Below are 21,565 nucleotides of genomic sequence, written 5' to 3' on the forward strand. Positions count from 1 at the left end.
TCTAACAAGAAGTTAATTTATTGTGTCAGGACAAACAATATATTTATTACATTTCAGCAATCCTGATAAAGCATTCTGGGAGATGAATGTCATAAACAACTGCACCTACAGCCTGTAACACTGAGACTGAGACTTGAGTTAGATCATACACAAAGCTGACTTCTGACCAGGTACAGGTGGGAGTACCACTGAGATCTCATTATGCTGACTCCATCGTGAGTCTATTACTAAACACAAAAATGTAGCCTGCATTGACATACTGGGAACACACAAACACATGCACACACACACACACACACACACACACACACACACACACACACACACACACACACACACACACTTTAAGAAGGAGTTATGTGGGCTGAGAAGGCTTTATCAGAAAAGAAACATCTGACAGTGGCTCAGTGAGCAAATGTGTTCATTGCAGTGAGAGGGCTCCTGGTGTTCTTGAACTTGTGCTTTCATTACCATCAGTTTTAAAGTAATATGACACTAGCTTTTTTTCATTGTAAGCTAATTTGTCATTATTTGTTGACCACTATCACTCTTTGGATGAATCTTTTAACTTTCAACTTTTGTTTCTATTGGTTATGCTAAAATTATACTGACAAAGACAATGCTGAGAACCAGGAGTGGATGGATGTTTACAACTAACATTTTAATTAATAATCTTATTATTCACCTTTGATTTCTCTTAAAATAATATATTACTGATGATGAAATGATGGACAAAATTACAAAAATACGACCTAAGTTGCACTAAAACAGAATGATCCTTTAAATATTCTTCTCCAGCTGCTCTGAACAGGCTGCGATTTCATCAAAAATCCCCTCACACCACCATATAATTTCTACCAGCCATAACCAAGCCTCCAACTGGAGTTTTCCTTTTAGTTCTTCAGGATGTGAAAATCTGCAAGTGATCTGACAAATAACCCCGACGTACATCCCCCTGCATCCGTGCTTCCTCTGTCTCCCTGTAATCTCTCATTGCTCACCCTCTTTGTAAAGTTGACCACTCTGTTTTCAACTTTGCCTTGATCTTCGCAGCCTCTGTGTATCTGCTCTGATTCTTCGTCTCTTGCCCCCTCTCCCCTCTGTTTGGAAGGAAGTTCAGGCTTTATCTTCCTAACCGAGCGCTACGTTTATAGGCTTAATTTCATTAGTGGAATGCAATAACAACGTCATCCGAGTGTGCATGTGTTACATATTCCTGGTGAATGCTGTGTGTACGTGTGGATATACTTTGGTATATTTTATATTGTGTGTGTGCAATGTGTGTGTTGACAGACATGTGCGTAGCCTCTGAGGCTAAATCTTCTGCTGTTTACATGTAGCCCAACCAGCGTATCCAACCATAGCTTCTATCAGCATTCCTTCCTGACTCTAATGTGTACACGTGTGTTCATGTGTGTGTGTGTGTGTTTGCATACTAATGTCTATGTTGTGAAAGCTTCAGAAAGGTCAGCCGCACATGTCCATCTGCTTGACGCTGTGTGTTCATGTAAATCTGCACGTGTCTATATATTTTTGCCTGTGTGTGCTTTGGGAAAATTTCCCTCTCTACGTTTGTTTTTCTTTGTACTCGCATGTTTAGACTCATGTCAGTATATGTCTGCTGCTGTTATTTGTGTTTGCAAGGCTAAAATGGAACTAGTGCTTGTGTGTGTGTGTGTGTACGGTCCTGTGTACACATGTGTGCGAACTATGTATATGTGTATGTGTGGAGGAGTATGTAAACAGCTTACAGATAAACATTTCCAAAGAGATGGATGTGCTGCTGCGTTGCCAAGTGGCTAAACAGGGAGCAGCGAGAGCAGCACTTAATATCACATAGTAGAGGGAGGTGGGCGAGGCAGCACTGAGGGGAGGGAGGGGGGAGATAGATGGAAGGAGGAGATGTATTTTGGAGAGGCTGTTGCTATCGCTGCCAAAAAACAGTGTTGGATCATTCATACTGCAAGACCAAGCTTGTGTGTTGTTACAGTGGTGATGAGGTGATGTATGTTCACTTGTTGCTTTGTGTGTGTGTATGAGTGTGTGTGAACATTTCATATGTATCTGTAGGGCTGATGTATTGTGAACTAAACTGTTTAGAGCTGTAAACTATATCTACATCTGAAGTGTTCCAAAAAAGTGTATCTGCAATTGGGCAAATGCATTTGTATGTGTGTGACTCCTCCACACACACACTCACTCACATAAAGGAAAGGATGCAATACACACGCATGCATACACAGACAGACAGACACACACACACACACACACACACACTGACATGTCTAACACCCAAATATTTGCCTTACCATAATCACGTCCCATTGACTGAGTGTAAATATACTCTAGTCAGTAAACCAAAGATATAATATGATAATGATAATAATGAAGATTCAACCCAAATGGATTGATCACAAAATGGTCTATTTTGAAAGTAATGATCACTAAATGTCTTCAGTCAAATTTCCTCATTGTAAACAGCATATGTGAACATGAGCTTTTGACGATGAACTGGAGAACACAGAGAGGGTGGCCTGGTATTATTGCAAGAACCCATTGTGAGATGGAACACACCTGGATTTTCTACCCTCTTAAAACATGAAAATGGAAATGCATAAATGTGAGCTATACAGATATATCTTTATTCTATATATAACATAATGCATATCTACAGTTTATATGTGCTGTATATAAACAGAAAAACACTAAAAATTAGGAAATTACTGATATCTAAGTATTTCTTTCTTTATGTACAGTATGCTTTGCACAAATAACGCACACTGTAGAGGCTGCTGAATATTTTATATGACATAGATACAGTGAAAAAAAACTAGTCAGGCAGTAAAATGTGGCAACAATGTGTTATTTCAAAATATTCTGGTGCAAGGTCAAGATACAACATTAACCCAGACTGATAAAAAATGGCTAGGACTGAGGAAGAGAAGCTTAGAAATTGAAGAACCTCCCCCCTTCTCTTCTATATACACAAACAACACATACACACACACACACACACACACACACACAGCTTAATGTGCTACAACACACACACACACACACACTCTCTCTCTCTCTCTCTCTCTCTCTCTCTTTCTCCAAGAGCTTCCACACAAATCCAGACAATGAGGGGCAGAGAGAGAAGATGTAAACATTCCTCAGGGATTGCATAAGGGACTGTGAGAAAAAGAAGTGACCCTTTTACTTTTCACACATCCTTCTCTCCTCTCTCTCTCCTCTCCTCCCCTCCTTCTCATACCCACTTTAATCGTTCCAGCTCTCCTTCCACCACCTTGCCATATATTCTATCTTGTACTTTACTGTTGCAAAAATTTCTAATAACTTTTCAGGTGGGATCAATATAGTTTCATCTCATCCAATCTCCTGCAAATACACATTTACTGTAGGAATAAATAGAAAGGAAGGACGTCCACCTGAGCCCCGTGACTACCACCAAGAGCAGGTCATACCTGTGGCCCAATAAAATAACTTGCAACATTTTAATTATAACTTGCATCGGTGGGGTAATGATTGCTATCACACAATATGTTTTGTCACTTATATTATATATAGTCACATGTTATGGGATAAAGCGCCATACATTTAAATCAGAGGTAGAAAGGACAATGAGATAAGCTGAACAGTAAGACAGAGGCAGAAAGGAGACAAAAAAACATAAATAAGAGAAGAGTGGGCAGACAGAAAAAATAGGGAGAAATAAAGAGGCTGGAAAAAGAGAGAAACAGAGAAATGCAAAAAAAGAGACAGTTGGACAAAGAAAAAGAGAGAAGGAAAAGCAGAGAGAGGGAGACATGGAGAGAATTGGCGTCGGTGGTCAGATCTAATCCAGTGAGCATGTCTGTTGTCCTGGAAAGGAAACCCAATTATATGGCACTTCCACTGGCCCGATGGCACTGTGTGTGTGTGTGTGTTTGTCTGTGTGTGTGTGTGTGTGTGTGTGTGTGTGTGTGTGCTTGCACTGAGAAGGTTGGTCTCATTAGGTTGACTGACAGCTCCCATTTTTCCGCCGCGCTCTCCTCCCATTTGAGAACACACACACACACACACACACACGTGTATATACACACACGCATGCACGCACAGAAAAACGCCAGGTCCAGGGGTAATTTCTCAGACAGTATTTCTCTCTTTGAAGCCCCAATCGCCATAGCAGCAATTACAGTAAAAGGAAGTTAAACCCCCCTAGCCAATCGAAAATCCCCGACTAGACCATGCACCCTTAAAACGACATGCGGCCGTTTCAACAACACAACGGTGGAGGCGTCTCCACTTTAACTGTGGTTTGTGCTGTCACGTCGGCATGTCAAAAATGTCAAACATCAACACGTCATGAAAGATAAAACTGAAATCAGAATTCATCCCAAACTCCCTCCTGTAAAAAGCTCCTGTCATGTTACTAAAGTGTTTTTTTTCTGATTCCAATTATTGGATCCAGCATTTTCCCGCAGCCCTCACTTTAAGGTGAATGTCGTGAGCTGTCACAAATGAATGTCAGCTGATCTAACCAAGGCCTATAACACCCCTTGAAGGTCCTGAGGTTAGACGTGTATTGATAATGGATGTATGGATGGATGCATTTTAAAAGATAACAAAAAAAAAAAAAAAAACGTTTCTACAGTTTTTTCACCAATACCTCAAGGAAGTGGACAGTATGGCTGCACACATGGCCAATTGTTTTCTAAGGCATTTTATTTATTTTTTTATTTTTTGTTATTTATTTCTAAAGTTTCATAACTTCGTAAATCTCCTCCTGGCTGTGCGAAAAGACGAAAAAACTAGCCTCATTTATCAAATCTTAACAAGCTTTGGTGAGTTCCATGTTTCATTCTATTAGAACTTTATTGGCCATGAGACGTGAGCTCCCAAGGCGAGGTCAGTGCAGTGTATGTACGTGTGTGTGTGTGTGTGTGTGTATGTGTGTGTGTCCCCTGAAGAAGGAGATAGGAGCGCGTGTGTTTGACAGCCCAAGGATTGACATGGTGATATAGAAATCAATAGAGGCAGAGTAGAGGGCAGTGGTGCCATTCATCTTCATTCACCCTTACACAGTAAGTTCTCTAAGGCAAAAATGAATAAATAGAAGACGCTAAAATATCCCAACTGCAGTCTGGGAAACACAAACACAATAAGAGAGGTCTTTCTGTGATGGGTGATCTAAATGACATCTTTTTATACAGTAGTACTACGGTTTTTAGAGAACCTGCCTGCATGTTAGTGCTGTCTTCTGTCTCTGTATTTCTTTTTATACTCTCATCTACTGCCTTTGCCCCCTTCTCATATTTTCTTATGAGATTTTTTCCTCACTTGTTTTGAGACTAATAGAATGAGAACACAAGACTGATTTGAGGATATATTCTTATTCTTCTTAGATTCTGTTAGCAAAAAGCCAACAGACGTGCACTGTTTCTAAGCTCATAACAGTTGTTCAGTACTGTATGTAGCTGTGTGTCTGTCTGTGTGAATGTAAAGAACACAATTTGACTTTAATGTATTTCGACAGCAGAGCTAAATGATGATGACTTTCATATGTGACAGCACTGAATCTGCCTGGTGTGTGTCTGCATGTGTGTGTGTTTAAGTGTGTGTGTGTTAGAAAGATGGGGTTTGATAAATGATCTGTCTGTGGCAGTGTCCTTTAGATGGGATGTTTTCCCCAAACAAGGTCTAAACATTTATCATGTGCACCCATAGATACAAATGGATGGCTTGAGGGACGGATGGTTAGATAGCTGGCTTAATGCATGGATGGAAGGATACATGGATCATGGAAGGATGAGTGGGGGGCGATGGTAAAACCCGTGGATAGCTGAGAGAGGGAAAAGTGGTGGGAAGGTGAAAATGAAACAGGGACCAGTGGGGAGACAATGAGAGTGAGAAAGGAGGAGAAAAAGACGAGAGTCAGATGCACTGTTTGGCTTTCATGACGTTTAGTGTGAGATTGTGTTGAATAACCTCTTATTCAGTGTCAGTCTCTGCTTTTCCTAATGTTACTCACAAACAGGTATCCACACACAAAAAGTACAAAAACAGACAAAAAAGGAGCATGTACAGGGTGATTAGACAGGCATACACAGGTGTACACTGTATCTATGTGACTCTACTTACCATTGCATACACACACACATACACACACACACAAAGTTCCTGGCTCACTATTGATTCATCTAAGTGCTCACAGGATGAGAGTGACTTTTGGCAAACATACAAAGACCATTATTACATGGATGAGTAGATGCAGAGAGAAAGAGAAAGTTGAGTTGGTGGTGGAAGAGAAGACCGATAGCAGTCTGGAATGGAACAATACTGAAGAAGAGAGGCAGAGAGGAAGGAGAGAGCAGGGAGAAGGAGGGATACAGAAGAGGATAAGAGAAAATGACAGAGGGAGAGAAAGTGACAAAGAAAGTGAGGTGGAGGAAGGATAAGGGAGATGGATGGGAGAGGGAGGATGCAGCATGTCAGACAGAGGGACAAAAGAGGAAAAATGTGGGATAAATAAATGAATAGAAGGCTAAGGCTGTGCTGGTCAAGCAGACACAGCTTAAAAGAAGAAGAATTTTAAGTCCACCTCTTGTCTCTGCTCCAGCGGCTTCATTTATTGAGTCCGTCTGTTTCTCTGAGTGTTTCTGTGTCTCTTACATAATGAACATTGCATTTCGTACTGTTTGTGCTTTTCTGCCCTCTGTCTTGTGTATGTATATGTGGCTGTGACAGTGCACTCTCACTGAGCACTTTATGAAGAACACCTGCACACCTGCTCAATCACACAATTATAAAGTCAGCCAATCATGCAGCAGCAGTGCAATGCATAAAATCCTACAGATACAGGTCAGGAGCTTCAGTTAATCCTAACATCAAACATCAGAATGGGGAAAATTGTGATATCAGTGACTGCAACCATGGCATTTCCTCAGAATGGTGCAAAAAACAAAACAAAACAAAAAAAAGTGTGTGTCAGTTCTGTGGACAGAACATCCTGTTGATGAGAGAGGTCAAAGGAGAAAATGGCCAGACTGGTTCCAGTGGAACAAGTCTACAGTAATTCAGATAACTACTCTTTACAACAACATGTTGAACCTTAAGGCGAATGGACTACAACAACAGAAAAACACCCCAGGTTCTGTTTAAGACTGGAAAAACCTGGTCTGATGATTCTGGAATTCTGCTGAGGCATGTAGTTGGTGGGGTCAGAATTTCATGTGAACAGCCAACAAATCTGCAGAAATTATGTGATGCAATCATGTCAACATGGACCAGAATCTCAAAGAAATGTTTTTAATATATTGCTGAATCTATGCTGTGAAGAATTGATTGGCTGATTTGAAAGCAAAGGGGGGCCCTACCCAGTATTAGCATGGGCAGCAACAAACAATCCTCTCAAGTAATTTTTAGCCTTAAATGTCCTGTTTTCTTAAAACAACTACAACTACAGTATACCTCCAATATAAATCTTGCTTCAATAATCTTATATTAAAGTTATATTGTGAAAAAAAAGGATGGAGAGGATGATTGCTACACTATTATTTAGAAAAACTGACACTGATTCCACCAAATTCTTGAAACAAGATCGATAGAACTGAAAATGTTTGGGGATGAACTCCCTTGTAAGACTTTTCAGCAGACTCAATATGACTTGATTTTTTATCATGTCTTATTGCCCATGTGTTGACGTCTGTTAGCGCAATACAAATAATTTGACTGCATGTGTTCGTTGTTTTCACGTGTATGCTCATGTATGAGTGCAAGAGCGCTTGGATAGCATTTGAATTTGCATGGAAGGATATTAATCTTTATAATTAGACGAACAAGAACATGTGAGCTTGTTTGTGTGTGCGTGTATTTATTTATATGCATACCAGCATTTAAGAGCGTATGCATCATTCATTTCTGTCAATGTGCGCATGTTTTCGTTCATGAGAGTGTCTGCATGGAAATGTGTGTGTTTTCAGTCGACTGGAGTTCAGCATCATCCCCAAAGGGCAATTACGGCGCAACAGATGCAGTTTCATACCACGAAGTGAATATTGAGCAATCTGAAATTGTTCTTATCACAGTTACTGGACCATTGCTTTAATTGCTAGGAGAGTTTGAGTTCACATCTCAGCGATGGGAGCGTGAGGTTAGGATGGAAACAATGCAACATGAGGCCATGGGAAACAGAACAATTCACTGAATGTTTGCAGGTGTACAGATGTATTTTCATGTGTCGATTATTTTGCGTCTTTGATGATTAATTCTGAATTGCAGATTAGGATATAGACATAAGATGTCATGCAAGAAAAAAAAAACATCAATGGTCTCCCTACTAAATTACTGTAGACTTTGGCTTGCTGTTTTAGTCTAAAGGGAAGAGATCATCATCTTTATTGAGTGACTGATAAGGGAATTCATTGATCAGATTACCCTTTGTGATCACTCACTTCAGTGCAATGTACAGGACCCATGGCTTGTAGTGCTGCATCATTTTATTTATGCCAGTTAAAACCTTTATCACAAGCCAGAGTACAGAGTAGTCAAGGTAGAGCAAATGTGATGTGAAGTGTCACTTTTCTGGAGCACTGATGCATGCAGGAAATAAGACACAAACAAACAATAAGTGTTGATGTTCAGTATGCCAAGCAATGATGCACATCTAGATACAAGCATAATTCAGCACTGCCCTTTGGAAGACATGTTCTGAAACTCAGCTTGTTGCACTGCAATAGCTGTTTCTGTTCCAGTCTAAGGATACCCCACCAGGCACGGATACGAAAAGAAAGAAGCAATTCAATAACATTTATAATTTTTCAACAGACCAGTGCTAGTGTACCTTCTTAGATTCTGGTATTTTTTATTTCTATTGTAGTTAGTTGTGTTTTTTCTTTAATCTGATTGGATTTAGGGCTTTAAGGACAGAAGATTCCATTTCACTTTGCCCAGCATTATGAAATCTGGGAGCAATAACCAAACAAAATAAAGATTTTTTTCTCAAACTTGGGGATAATTCACAATTCTACAGTATATTTTCTTCTCCTGCAAAGTGCAGCAAGATTTAAACATTATGAAAACATCTCACATCTGAAAGTCATCACTAACACTCATTCACCTGATCCTGCTGTTTGTGCATCTTTACATTGGGCTGATATCTGCAGACAGCTACTGAGGCAGCGGTAAAGCTACGAGGCAGGGACAGGGTGAACAAAGTGGAATCAGCACACTGCTCAGTGGACTGCCATGGCTTCACCTCTCATAATCAGAGATGATAACAGGTCAGCAAACAGATCAGATCAGAGTCTCTTGTTGGGTCTATCCCTGTAGATCCAACTGTTTGATTCACTACATGATAGCGAGAGTCAGCCATTTTTTTTTTTTTTTACTGAAAACAAGCTTTTGGTTCACATTGTAATAACCTGTGTTCACTGTAGATATTTTAAACAAAATTCAAATTAAGCAAATCAATAGCTCACCCAGCCTTACTTTCAAGTCCATTCACCATTTATCTTCGTTATGTTTGCATTTCTTCTTTCCTGCCGTCTTGTCTCTCTTTCATTCTCACTCCTTGTTTTTATGTCTTCCTTGTCTTTGTCTGCCTAGTGTTGTCAGTTTGCAAATCATTCACACGGTCACTTAATATGAGGATGTTTCTCGGTCTTTCTATCCGTGAATATCCAAGTTACTTATAGGCAAAATCCATCCAAAATTTATGTTGTGCTCTTCTACAGGTCTTGTTTCAATTCAGTCAAAAGTCTCTCTCTCTCTCTCTATTCTATCCACTATTTTATGGCTCAACATATTCCAGAAGGTTTTTTTTCTTTTTTCATTCTTCGCCCTTGAACCATTCATCTATCTTCCTTTAACTTGAAACACCTTGTAACTGATAGCTTATAAAACTTCACTTTCAAAGTAGCCTCTAGTGCTCCCTTTTTCTTCTTGTCTCTCGCACTTTCATCCATTTATCTATTTGAGGCTGACGCTCAATCATGCCCACCCTCCATATGCCATTTCTTTTTTTTTCTCACCGTACCTCTCACCTATGATCCATTCCTCTCTCTGTTTTCTGTGGTCTGAAACTTACATGCTTCATCTAACACTGCATACCTTTCAAAAGCAATAAGCAGTTTCCTCTCTTCAGTTCCATCCTTTGTCCGTCATTCTTGGAAATGTGTGAGTCTACATTTAAATCACCTTTCTCACTCCATAACTTATATCAAAATGTTCTCATGTATCTATGAATGCCTGCCTCACATACTGCTTCTTTCTTTCACTGTAACTCCTAGAGCCTGTTATCCATTAACACTTTTCTCCTTCTCTGATGCGCTCCGTTCATCTCCACTTCAAAACTCTCCCTCATTTTCCTTCCTCTGTCTGAATCTCCATCACTGTAAGTATTTGAACCATTCATCCCTTCATTCCTCAGGAGGATGGATGGTTTCCTCCAAAGATCGGTCTGATCACACCACTGCTTTCATTTCTGACTCAAAACACATTTCAAAATGTTACATGTGAAAGCCATTCTCACCATCAGCTATGCTGTCTAACCACATTAAAGGTAAATTCCTAAGCAATACTAACCACTTCAATTAGCATTCAACCTCTGAGGCAATGATTAATGAAGTATATATGAGGCCAGTAAACAGTGTATCTTATTTTGGCAACCTCATTAAACTCCACTTAATGATTTATGTCAAGGCTTGATTGTTTTAAATCCAACTGTTTTCCTATAACAGTACGCTCCTATAGTCCAGGCTCAAATTCAGATCTCCAATAAATACATTGTTACGTGATGCTTGTCACTTATTTCTAATACAAACTCAGGCTAATTCCACAGACAAATTCCATATGCAAAATTATCTATTAACCAGACAGCACACTCTCTTTAGGACTGAGCACTGCCAACACTCTTCCCCAACACCTAATAAAAATGGCAGAAGTGTGATCATAAAATGTTGAGAGGTAATAGGTTCAGAACTCCTCCTTCTGAAAACCACACTTAGCGCTACAAAAATTAGAACCATGACCCTGGAGGCATTCATCAAAGAACGCCGCAAAAACGGAAAACCCTGCAGTTCTCAGCTGTCATCGACTGTATTTATGTAATTTTCAAATTATGTGTTCTTACCCAATCCAAATATTGACTCAAGGTTTCCCGCCTTTCACGTCATGCATTAGCTCACATATTGATCGATTAGTGGTGAGCGGGAGAAGGAAAACTGAGTGTGTGTCAGGTTTAATCAACAGTTCAAACCACAAAGACCTGAGGCGTTGTCGCAACTTTTTTCAGTCTGACTGCTGTGTGTGTTTGTGTGTGTGTGTGTGCTTAAGAAAGAGAGACATAGGGAAAGATAGAGACTGAATGTAATGTGTAGATGCAGGTTTTGTGTGATTTCTTGCATATGTGTGCAAATTTGTGAACAATATGTGAGTAGCTAAGTAAACTTAATTCTAATATAATCTAATATGTCTATAATAATTCTAGTGCTTTTTTGGTAAATAAATTATTTAGATTTGAAATGCTCAGTAATCAAAATGCCTATGAAATAAACAAAAATAATGTGTTCTCCCTCTTAATTTTGTTTGAATAGGTAAAAGCCTAAAAGCAATTCAGTGGTCAACAATATAATGCTGAGCCAATCTTCCTATTTGAGAAGCAGGATCCTGCTAATCCTTGCACTTGATAAATTACTTAAAACACTGAATCAGTGATTTTAATTGCTGTAATTCACTTCCTGTTGATCAATTGCACACAGTAAGCCCCAGGTTTATTGCTGTAAAGGGCCTGAAAGCAGCCTAATTAGGCAGAGAATTAAAATCAAGGACGTCTTGAGGGTTTACTAATTTCAGGTGCATTTACATCTTTAGTTCAGCTTGTTTGAACAGGGTGACAACAATGCCAAGTGGTGCCAAATAATCACACCAAAGTGCCTGAAAATGATTGGCTACACTGATAATTTACTCCATGTTACTTTACTTACATCTTATATATATTATACTCTGCAAAGGACACAAAAAATACTATCAAATAAACCCCTGCACAATAGTTAACACTAAATGAAGTTGACTGCTGTGATGGTTAAAGCAAAGACACAGGAAAGATGGAAGAGGAGAGAGACAAAAGAAAAGGAAATAGATGGAAATACCAATATAGTTTGGTAATAGTGACAGAAACACAAAATGAAAGATGGAAACAGTGAGTGAAAGACCGAAAAAAAGAAAAAAACCTGTATTGGTCTACAATTCATATACGTGTGCGTGTGTGTTTCCATGTGAAGGCCCATGAGCCAAGGTCTTGGAACAACACCTCTTCAAACCACTGACGTGTCTGATAATAGCGTTGCAATGTTAGACCTTAGCAGACAGCTTTCATCCCGGGAATTCTATAGTGGACACATATGCTTTTACTATATGAAGCCCTTAGGGAACTGAGCGCATAAGAAATAGTCAGATACAGTAACATAAGCACCTGAGCTATTATGTCTGTCTGACCACAGATCAAACTCAACCAGCTACAGGTTGGACCAGCGGCATCTCCCTGGGTAATGAAATTCTTTTCTGAGCATATGCCTGTTTAATTTACTTTGGGCCATACTACTGACCATACAGGAAAAACAGAAGTAGGGCTCATGTCTGCCTAAAAATGTATGATAAGCCAAGATTACTTTGTAAAAAAAAAAAAAAAAAAGATCACTCTTAAAAGACAATCTATTCTGCTCTTAGAACATTTGTCATTTCCTTTAGAGAAATATTTTTGCAATGAGGTGAAACTCAATCTACAATATGTAGCAAAGCCAGTCTTTTCTTTAAAACAGCACGTCCAGAAAAGAATAAGAACCAGAGGTTCTCAAATACCAAATAATGAATTATCCTCTAGCAGGTGTTTTCCAGTGTTGACTTACAGATTTTGGCAAAGGAGATATATCTGAACAAACATTCACACCATTTATAACCCCTGTCATAGTCATTACATGACACAGGATCTTTTCAGGATAAGCTAGTGAAACTCAAGCATATGAATGTTGGCTCCCCTGGATTCAACTTTTTTCCAAACTGGATTCTTACGCCTTCTTGACTGGTTGTAAATGATATAATGATAAATGAATATCACAAATACAATAACGCTACTCACATGCTGCCACTGGTCTCGGATGAGTGGTCGGTACCGAAGGAAGTATTTCAGAGGGAAGTTGTCGATGTCAGGCCAGGTGGCAGGGCTGTGCCAGGATACCTCTAGCCTCCGAGGGTTGAAACGGATCGGGGTCGCCGTCACGCGCTCCGGGGGGTCTGGTTTGACTGCGAGGTGGACAAGAACAATTATTAAAATGGGGCTCATACAATGGAGGTTTACTCATCATCAAGTGTGCTACTCAGCCTGTGAAAATAGCTGTATAATGTCTTCTGTTTATCTGGAGGAAGATTTCCAAAGTCTGAGAAAATAACCCTTGTGACGTCATAATTGTTATCTTGAATTAAGGTATATTCACATTACAGCAGGACAAAAAAGAGTCTTGCACGTCCTCTTGTGCATGAACTCCTGTCTAGTACAGCACTGCCTTACCTACACTGTTAATGCTGCTAGAAGCAGACTGCTACGTTTTAAAGTTTCAAACAGTGTTTATGTAACAAACCCCAGTGGCTGCATCTGAATGCTGATAGATTGCCAAACAAATATGTGTCGGGTCTCTATATGAGACCAATTTATTATTGTACACTTCTGGAAATTGAAAAAACACAAGTAATTATTTTTTCATCCATCTTTCAGATCAAGCAGTGGCCAACAGTAATTGGATGCACCCACAAAGGTCAGAGCAGCTTAGCTCTAAGTTCAACAAATTTGAACTTCTGCCTCACCCCTTCTCAATTATACACCACATGCACAACAAAAGCTGCTTTTCCACAATAATTTGAATATGCCTTTGGGTCTCAAGGCTTCAGATATTTTATAGAATACCTCCGTTATAAACCGGGGGCATGGAGTTTGAATAAAGAACAGGAAAGGAAGGTCTAATGAAACTCGCTTTTAAGTTGCATGATCAAGAGTTTTTGACTCATTCTAAAGTAATCTGCCTCTTGCAGGTCACAAGAGTAAACAGTTAAGGTTAAGAGAGTTATATGATATTTTATCAGAAAGGAATCAGTGAGTACAGAGACAGAAAAATGGAGAAGAGATGGAGATGAGAAACAATCAGTCTCAGATGAAAAGAAAGTATGAATGATGCGTTTTTGAATACATGTCCACTGAGAAAGACACAGATAAAGCCATTGAGAGAATTCAATTCACTGCTTCTCAGACAATAGTGAATAACTCTTTGTTGGATCACTCCCACGAGACAGCACACTGGCCTGCCACTTAAGCTACATGACACCCTTCCTTAACCAGATACACACAAAATTACAATACGAGGTAGATAGTAACAAGCATAACAACACAGATGTATAAAAGCATGTAAACAGAGAGCACAGGCAAATACATACAGACAGGGGCAGACAGACAGGCATCTCTTTTGCGGATATGACCTTCACAGAATGAATGATTAAAAATATGAAAGATGGGTGGAGATGATAAGAGAGAGACAGGCAGACGGACAGCTTTCTCCCTTGAGAAAGAGATGCTAATCTCTTTGTGACCTTCTTCAAGTAAATGTGTAAAAAGATGAAATAGGGAAGGAAAGATGGAGAGGGAGAAAAAGATAGAGAAGTGCCTATAGGCAGAGTGAAACCAAAGTGAAGTCACTAGAGACCAGAGAGCAGAAATTCTCCTCTTTGTCCACATCAGCTTTGTCCAACAGCACATGCGAGCAGAGAACAAAACAGAGAGAAATCTGTATGGGCGGGGTGTCCCAAAGGCTTTTAAAGTATTCATCTGACTTGAAACACAGAGCATTAGCTTTGTGTTGCATGAGTAATGAACACATCCTTCTTTTGATGGCCTCTGGGAGGGCACCTGGAATCTGACCAAGCACTACTAATAACACTAGAGCCGAAAAAAAGAGAGAGCCTCTTCTTACATGAAGAGTTTGAAATCCACTGAGACAATAGGACTCTGTGACTTCACTGTCCAATTCAGGAAATTCAAGGAAATAATACAAAAAATGCTAAAATGTGCAACTGATGAGGAACAGATTTGGGGCTCAAAGGCTTTCACAGTATCTATGAAATGTCTATGAAAGTAATGTTGCAGGTAGATAGGCATTAAATATCTATGATAACTACTGATAAATACATTGTTGAACAGAACAGGCTCATTAAACACCATGTCATACATATAATATATGGCTAGAATTAGTAGTAGACAAAACAATAACTCTAAATTTGCGGGTAAAACAAAGATGTCGCAACACAGGATTGGCAAAAATAGAAAAAGAAAGAAATGAGACAAAACAATGAAGTGTGATCATAAGGGTCTCATTTTATGAGATCCCATTGTTGTGCCTGTCCATGCTTGGCCTGAAAACGTCTGTCATGCTTCCCTTGGCTCTGTTCATTCAAATTTGCGTCCACATCACTGTTGCTCTTTCTTCATCTCAGTGTCATATTGCAACAGTCACTGCAGCCCATTCTTTCTCTGTGCTGGAGATGTGACTGAACAGGTATACTATAACACAAAAGTCTAATCTTTCAAACAGCTACTTCGAAACCATTTTATGCACCGTCTGGTAAAAATTGAATGAGAGCGTAGGAGGCAGAGTGGCTAATCTTTCTTACTAAAATGAAAAAAAAAAAAGTTGCTTTAAGGTTGTTCTGGTGTCTGTGACTATTCAGCAAAAAGCAATAAAATGTTACAGATCTACAAAAGCAAAATCTGCATGTGGAACTCAATGTACCAATGAGTGACTGAGTTCATCCAGGTTTTTCACTGAACACGACTGTAGTTTTTCTAAACCTATTATTATTTGTCATTTAGTTCTTTTAGTAAATGCATCCCAGTATATAGTGAAAAAAAGGGTAAAAAGAAAGGTTATTCAAAATCCTGCCACTCATCTCTCTCATGTCCTCACACTTCACCATCTTTCCTTTAAACTAAGTGGCCTTATCAAGAGGAACAAGAAATGTGGACATCTACTCTGATGCTGGATGACAGCATCTATCAGTGCACTTGAACAAATGGGGGAGAAAATAGGGAGAAAAAAAAAGAGTTCTTCGATCTGCAGTGATATGTTACAAAAACATTTTAGGTATCAAACTCTTCATGTATACACATCTAACACTAGCCAGGTTTCCATCCAAATTTTGTGTCAATTTCCACTGAATTTCCAATTCATCAAGATAAACAGCTGGTGGCACATTGCAGGAGAGGAGGGCAGTACGAGATGACAAAATTAAAAGAGCACCAGTCCAACCTTAAAAGGTGGAAACCAATGTAGAAAACATGATGGGACAATGGGAATATGCCATTTACTGTGTTTGCTTTTCAGATTATTAGTAAGCCAACATTTCAACCTCAGTCAAGCAGAAATGTACATGTAAAATTTTTTATTGGAAATGTGCATAAAAACAGGTGGATGGAATCGCACTAGTTGACGTTAGTAGTGTAACAAAAACTGAGAAATCATCCTGAAGTCCTAGATTTAAGTCTCATTGCTACAATGAGAGACTGTGCAATTATTGGGAGTAAACTGCAGTTATCTCACTCTTGGTGAAGTGTGTAAAAAGTGTTGATCCTCGGGCTGTGTGCACAAATATTTTATGCACATAAAGTAAATGGGAAACATATATGTAGTGTATTTTAATTGAATAATATGTAGTGTATGGCATGGCAGTGATAGAGCATAAAAATTCTATTACTGAAGTTGATTCCACTTTGACTCACTAAACCAACATTACACACTATTTCCTGTTAAATCATAAAGAATTTAATATAGAAGTAGTATGTCCTAAATTCACATTGCTGCTGTCTTATTTGTTCAAAGCTACAACAGGCAAAGAGAATACATTTGAAATTCAAAAAGCACATAAAAAGCTTTTGCTCTCTTTTAAAAGAAATACATTACAAAGTCATACTACATGTTGTCATATCTTGAAACTCTGACTATAGGGAGTCATACCATATGCCAATTACAAAATTCTTCAACCCTTCATCTCCTGGCTTAAGTATTAAGGGGATACAACAATTTGATCTCCATCTTATGGTCTTCATTCCTTTAAAGCAGCTCTGCAGGCCTACATGCCTTAGAGATTTTAAGATGGAAATTACAACTGTGCAACTGGTCTTAAGAAATCAGTTTTTATCCTAGAGACAGTTGCACTTGTTAGGTTTATTGTATGGCAGCAATTAGTGCATCTCTTAGTTAATATGCCTCTAAGCCTCTGCCAGCTGTAGGATTCCTTTTTGTTTTGTAGCCGACGCTGATCTCTGACCTCCCTCGAGGCGAAAGCTGGAGTCTGCTGGAATCAGCAAAATATCACAAATATTACAACAAGCAGATTTTCTTTCTGCTACATAAATAGTCTTGAATAACAAATCAGTTTGTCAGTGCAGCCCAGGATTCTCATTTGGTTATATGAAGAAAACAAAAATGAGACAGCTACTGTAAATATCACCAGGATGTAAAGTATTAAAGAATTTTGAACTGGCTGTTATTAAACTCTTCACTTTTAATAGCTTGAATCTACTTTTACTGGCTGCTCCTGAGACATAAGTGACTTCCGGTTTTCCCCAAAAATAACACAAAGTAACTGCAAATTAAACCTGAGCATGATCACTCCACTTTCTCAGTATTAATTGAAGGCACTGTGACAGGAGTGATAGATGATTTAATGGTGTTGAAAAGCTATTCACCCTTTGGAATTAGGTTACATTACATTCATTTTGATCACAATGAATAAGTAACACAGTACTGGATGACAGCAGGTGCCCAGGTGGGCTAATGTTCTTTGTTGTAAGTAAAAACGCTTTAACTGCAGAGGCCTTTACACTTCAGTTATCGTTTGATCATTTTGACACTAGAAAATTTTAAGCTATTGTTTGATGAGTCTGGAGCTTCCTTGAGGGATCTCTTTGTAACTGTACCCACATCATGCACATGTGAGGACACACACATGCACACGCTCACAATCTCATCTCATCTAATTTCATCCCAGCTTTGGTTGGATGAACAAGGACAGTGGAGAATCGTCTTACTCCCACTCAGAATTCAGAAGTGCACCAGGAAGCATGAAATTGTTTTATTTATTTACGATCTGCCTCGTTGTCCCCAAAAATGAATGTGACTTACAACATAGAATGGCATGAGAGAGACTTTTAACAATGCAGGAATGAAGAGGAGATGAGGGCGAGGGAGGGAGGGAGGTATGGCAAACACTATCAAACAGTTAGAAAAGTAAAGAAAAAAAAGAGGAACGTGGAATGGAGGACAGGCAAGACCACGTCCACACTAATTATGATAAATTTGAAACCATATTTTCAAGTTTTGGCCTTTCAACTAGTATTTTCTGGAATAAAAAACAGATATTGTCTCTCTTTGTGATCAAAGACAACAGCTGTATTGCATTATCAGTTAGACTAAAACACAAAGCAAGTGATCACAGAGAGTATTAGAGGCAAAGGAAGCATGCTTTAGCCTTTTACAAGCAACTAGTAGTACATAGTCTATATATATACCTATATATATATAACACATATGACATATAACCCACACAACTAACCCATATAACAAGCAGCAATTGGTTATCTGAGAAGATTTGGTTGATGATATCAAAGAAACACAGAAGGGACTGAGGAAGGAAAATGGGAGGAAAAGAAGTGAGGAAAAAAAAGTACAAAGTCACAAGAAGGGCATGCAGGAATGAAAGAGAAAGCAGAGGGAAAGAAAGGAGCAGTGGGGTATTTTGCTATCACCAATAGTTGAGGGATATTTCCTCAGCCAAGGCGCTAATCCGGCTAGCATTAGCATTTTCATGAGTCTTGTGTCCGGGGCTTGGCAGAGCATGTCACTGCCTCATTTGGTTACTTATGTATACACACACACACACACACACACACACACACTCTCTCTCTCTCTCTTTCAATACACCCTCTCAACCGACACACTCCACACAATCGCTCACAGCCCCATTGGTGTCTGTGTGTATTTATGCATCATGCACACCCATATCGCGCTCTAAGCAATACAACAGAGCTGAGGACTGCTGGCAGCACTTCCCTTATCTATCAAAGTACTCCTCATTCCTTCTTTAAAATGAATTTCTCCCCTTCACTGCTTTCCAGTCTGAGTCGCTTATGAATTCTAAAAGTCTTGCTTTTATTATGTGGCCTTCTGCAGCCTAAGTGAACAAAAACTCCCCAATCCAAACTGCATTGCTTACCACATAACCACAAAGGTTGCAACTTAAAAAACAGCCGATGAAGGCACTAACTTTTAAGGCTAATTTTTACATTTAAATATGAGTAAAATGTGCTCGTGTGGCAGCTGGTGTTTGGCACGTTTCAGCGAGAAAACCAGACCATTGATTTATGTCACATCCTGTCCAAGCCTCTATTAAATACTGTTTGCTGCAGAAAAAGGTTCAGAGGTAGCCTGTTTATTATCTGGTGCCTTTGGTAATGACATGGGTGCACAGTCGGTGGGTTTCTCGCTAATGGACTCTGCTGTTGGTTAAAGAAAAAAAAAGCTTTGCACTCTCCTTTCAGCTCGGTGACATTTAATTGGCCACTGAAATTTCAACTTTCTTTGTCTTTCTGGCATCAAGCGTTGCTGTGTGCGCAACAAATCTCCAAAGGGGACCAGAAGTGAATGAAATCAGTCATTTGTGGTCAAACAAATGCATGAAAATTGCTCAAGGGTTGGCATTCACAAAGAATCGGCATGACCCTTGGCATTTTGGTCCTTTTCTTTTGCTTTGCCAAATATTTGTCAATCTATGCGGGAAAAGGATCTCAGATCTGTCCCTGAACTGAGCTCAAAACACTTTGTCTGAAAACTTTAATGAAAAGCATTAATATTGCACCACCTGAATGAGTTCAGGAAATAGTTTTAAAATTTGCAAAATGTCAGTGTGTTCCCTTTGAACACTTTGATTATAAAACAAGTTAACTCTGAGAAAAACCTTCAACAGTGATGATTCTGTGACTCATTTTGTATTGAATTTGGTTGAGGGGAAGTTAATGTTACAAATATTTAACAACACCTGTCAGCTTATGGTGTGGCAAAGAAGAGAAAACCACACATAAGAAAACACGATTAGTAATTTCCCCTACCTATAGTGGACTCCTCAAAAGTGATGGTGGTAGAAGCTTTTCCCAAGGCGTTGACTGCCGTCACGTTAACTTTGTAAGGGAAGCTGGAGAAGACCTCAGGAAACCGTACATGACAGCGGTTCTTGTGGACAGAGTCTTTCTGCACCTCCAGAGAACGCTGGTTATGTCTGTGGAGAAAAGGGAAATAAAAAAAGGAAGGAAGGGGGATAGAGTGGAATAGGTAAGAGGAAACAAAGACAGGTGTGAGAAAGACAGAGAACGGAAGAGCTTGTGTGTTTTCAGCTTGAAAGAAACTTCATACACACTGGTATGCAAATGTAGAAGGAGGGCAGGAGAGTAGTTAAGCATTTTTCCCTTTTTTAACAGTCTGGGAGTTATACATCAAAGATGGGACATAACTTTAATTCCAACATTAAAAAGTGCTGACTGTACCTCCTGAACAGGACAGCTTGGGTTTGGGACACAGCCAGACTTGACTTTTACTATCTTACTTTGCTTTTTTGTTTTTTTTTAGTTTAGCTCCTAGGCATAAATATGCTTTACAACTTTATTTTACAAAACAGGCTAAAGAGGATTTTAAATCTTGCCTGACTTTCAATTAAATCATACTGTTAATCTAACTTCTGTCAGTATAAGTGACTCAATAGTTGTAATGGGACACTATTTATTGAAGAAAAAAGCCATATGTCAGCAACTAGCAACAGAGCTAACAAGGACAACAGTGCTCTTTTTAGGATCTTGTGGATGTTATGGAACGAAAAGAAGAAAATGTGTTTTTAAAAAAAAGGCTGTTCAGAAGAATGTGGAGGTGGTGGCAAGGGAAATAAGCATCACTCCACCTGTTGAAAGCTTCTGTGCACTCTGCACAAAAACAACCTACCTGGACACTAAAGACACTGACACTCTTACTGCTAATCTCTCTGAAGTCCTCTTCATCTATGCCTCTCTCCGTCCCAGTCCTCATTATTATTCAAACTGAATAATACTGGTTTTACAACATTAATGAATCCACCTGCTGTGGTGTGGAGCTGTGGGACTCTGTGATCTGGGAATATCAAAGAGAACATGACGGGGACAGACTCACTGGGTCTCTATCCGCACATTTTGAGTATTTAAGGTCCACCTACGGTCCTGTTAAAACGTGCCTGGACACCCGAGGAGAGTGAGACAGGGGTGTTTAAGTGCAGAGCGAACCAAATTTTTTGATATTTCCCTTCATTTAATTTGAAAGTGATCTTTTTCACATCTTTCTGGTTTTTCAACTTACTTTTATCACTGAATGTGCTTAATGTGGTGTTCTTCTCTCTTTTCTCTATGGTTTTAAAATGAATTACACAGCCCTTAAAAGTTTTCCATAGTAGACAAATATGTGAAAAACAA

At 39.2% G+C, this 21,565-nt stretch overlaps 1 protein-coding gene across 5 annotated transcripts in view; it reads right to left on the bottom strand.

Annotated features, from left to right (window-relative positions):
* Nucleotides 1-21,565, bottom strand: part of cntfr (ciliary neurotrophic factor receptor) — a 207,802-nt gene that overhangs the window by 9,994 nt on the left and 176,243 nt on the right. For all 5 annotated transcript variants that reach the window (XM_051072824.1, XM_051072823.1, XM_018671773.2 and 2 more), the window contains 2 exons: nucleotides 20,186-20,352; nucleotides 13,118-13,281 (listed from right to left, as the gene is read on the bottom strand). In XM_051072824.1, the coding sequence (XP_050928781.1) occupies nucleotides 13,118-13,281; nucleotides 20,186-20,352 (331 nt within the window). The remainder of the gene's footprint in view (nucleotides 1-13,117; nucleotides 13,282-20,185; nucleotides 20,353-21,565) is intronic.

This window comes from Lates calcarifer, linkage group LG9, assembly GCF_001640805.2.
Source record: "Lates calcarifer isolate ASB-BC8 linkage group LG9, TLL_Latcal_v3, whole genome shotgun sequence".
NCBI classification, from domain to species: domain Eukaryota; kingdom Metazoa; phylum Chordata; class Actinopteri; family Centropomidae; genus Lates; species Lates calcarifer.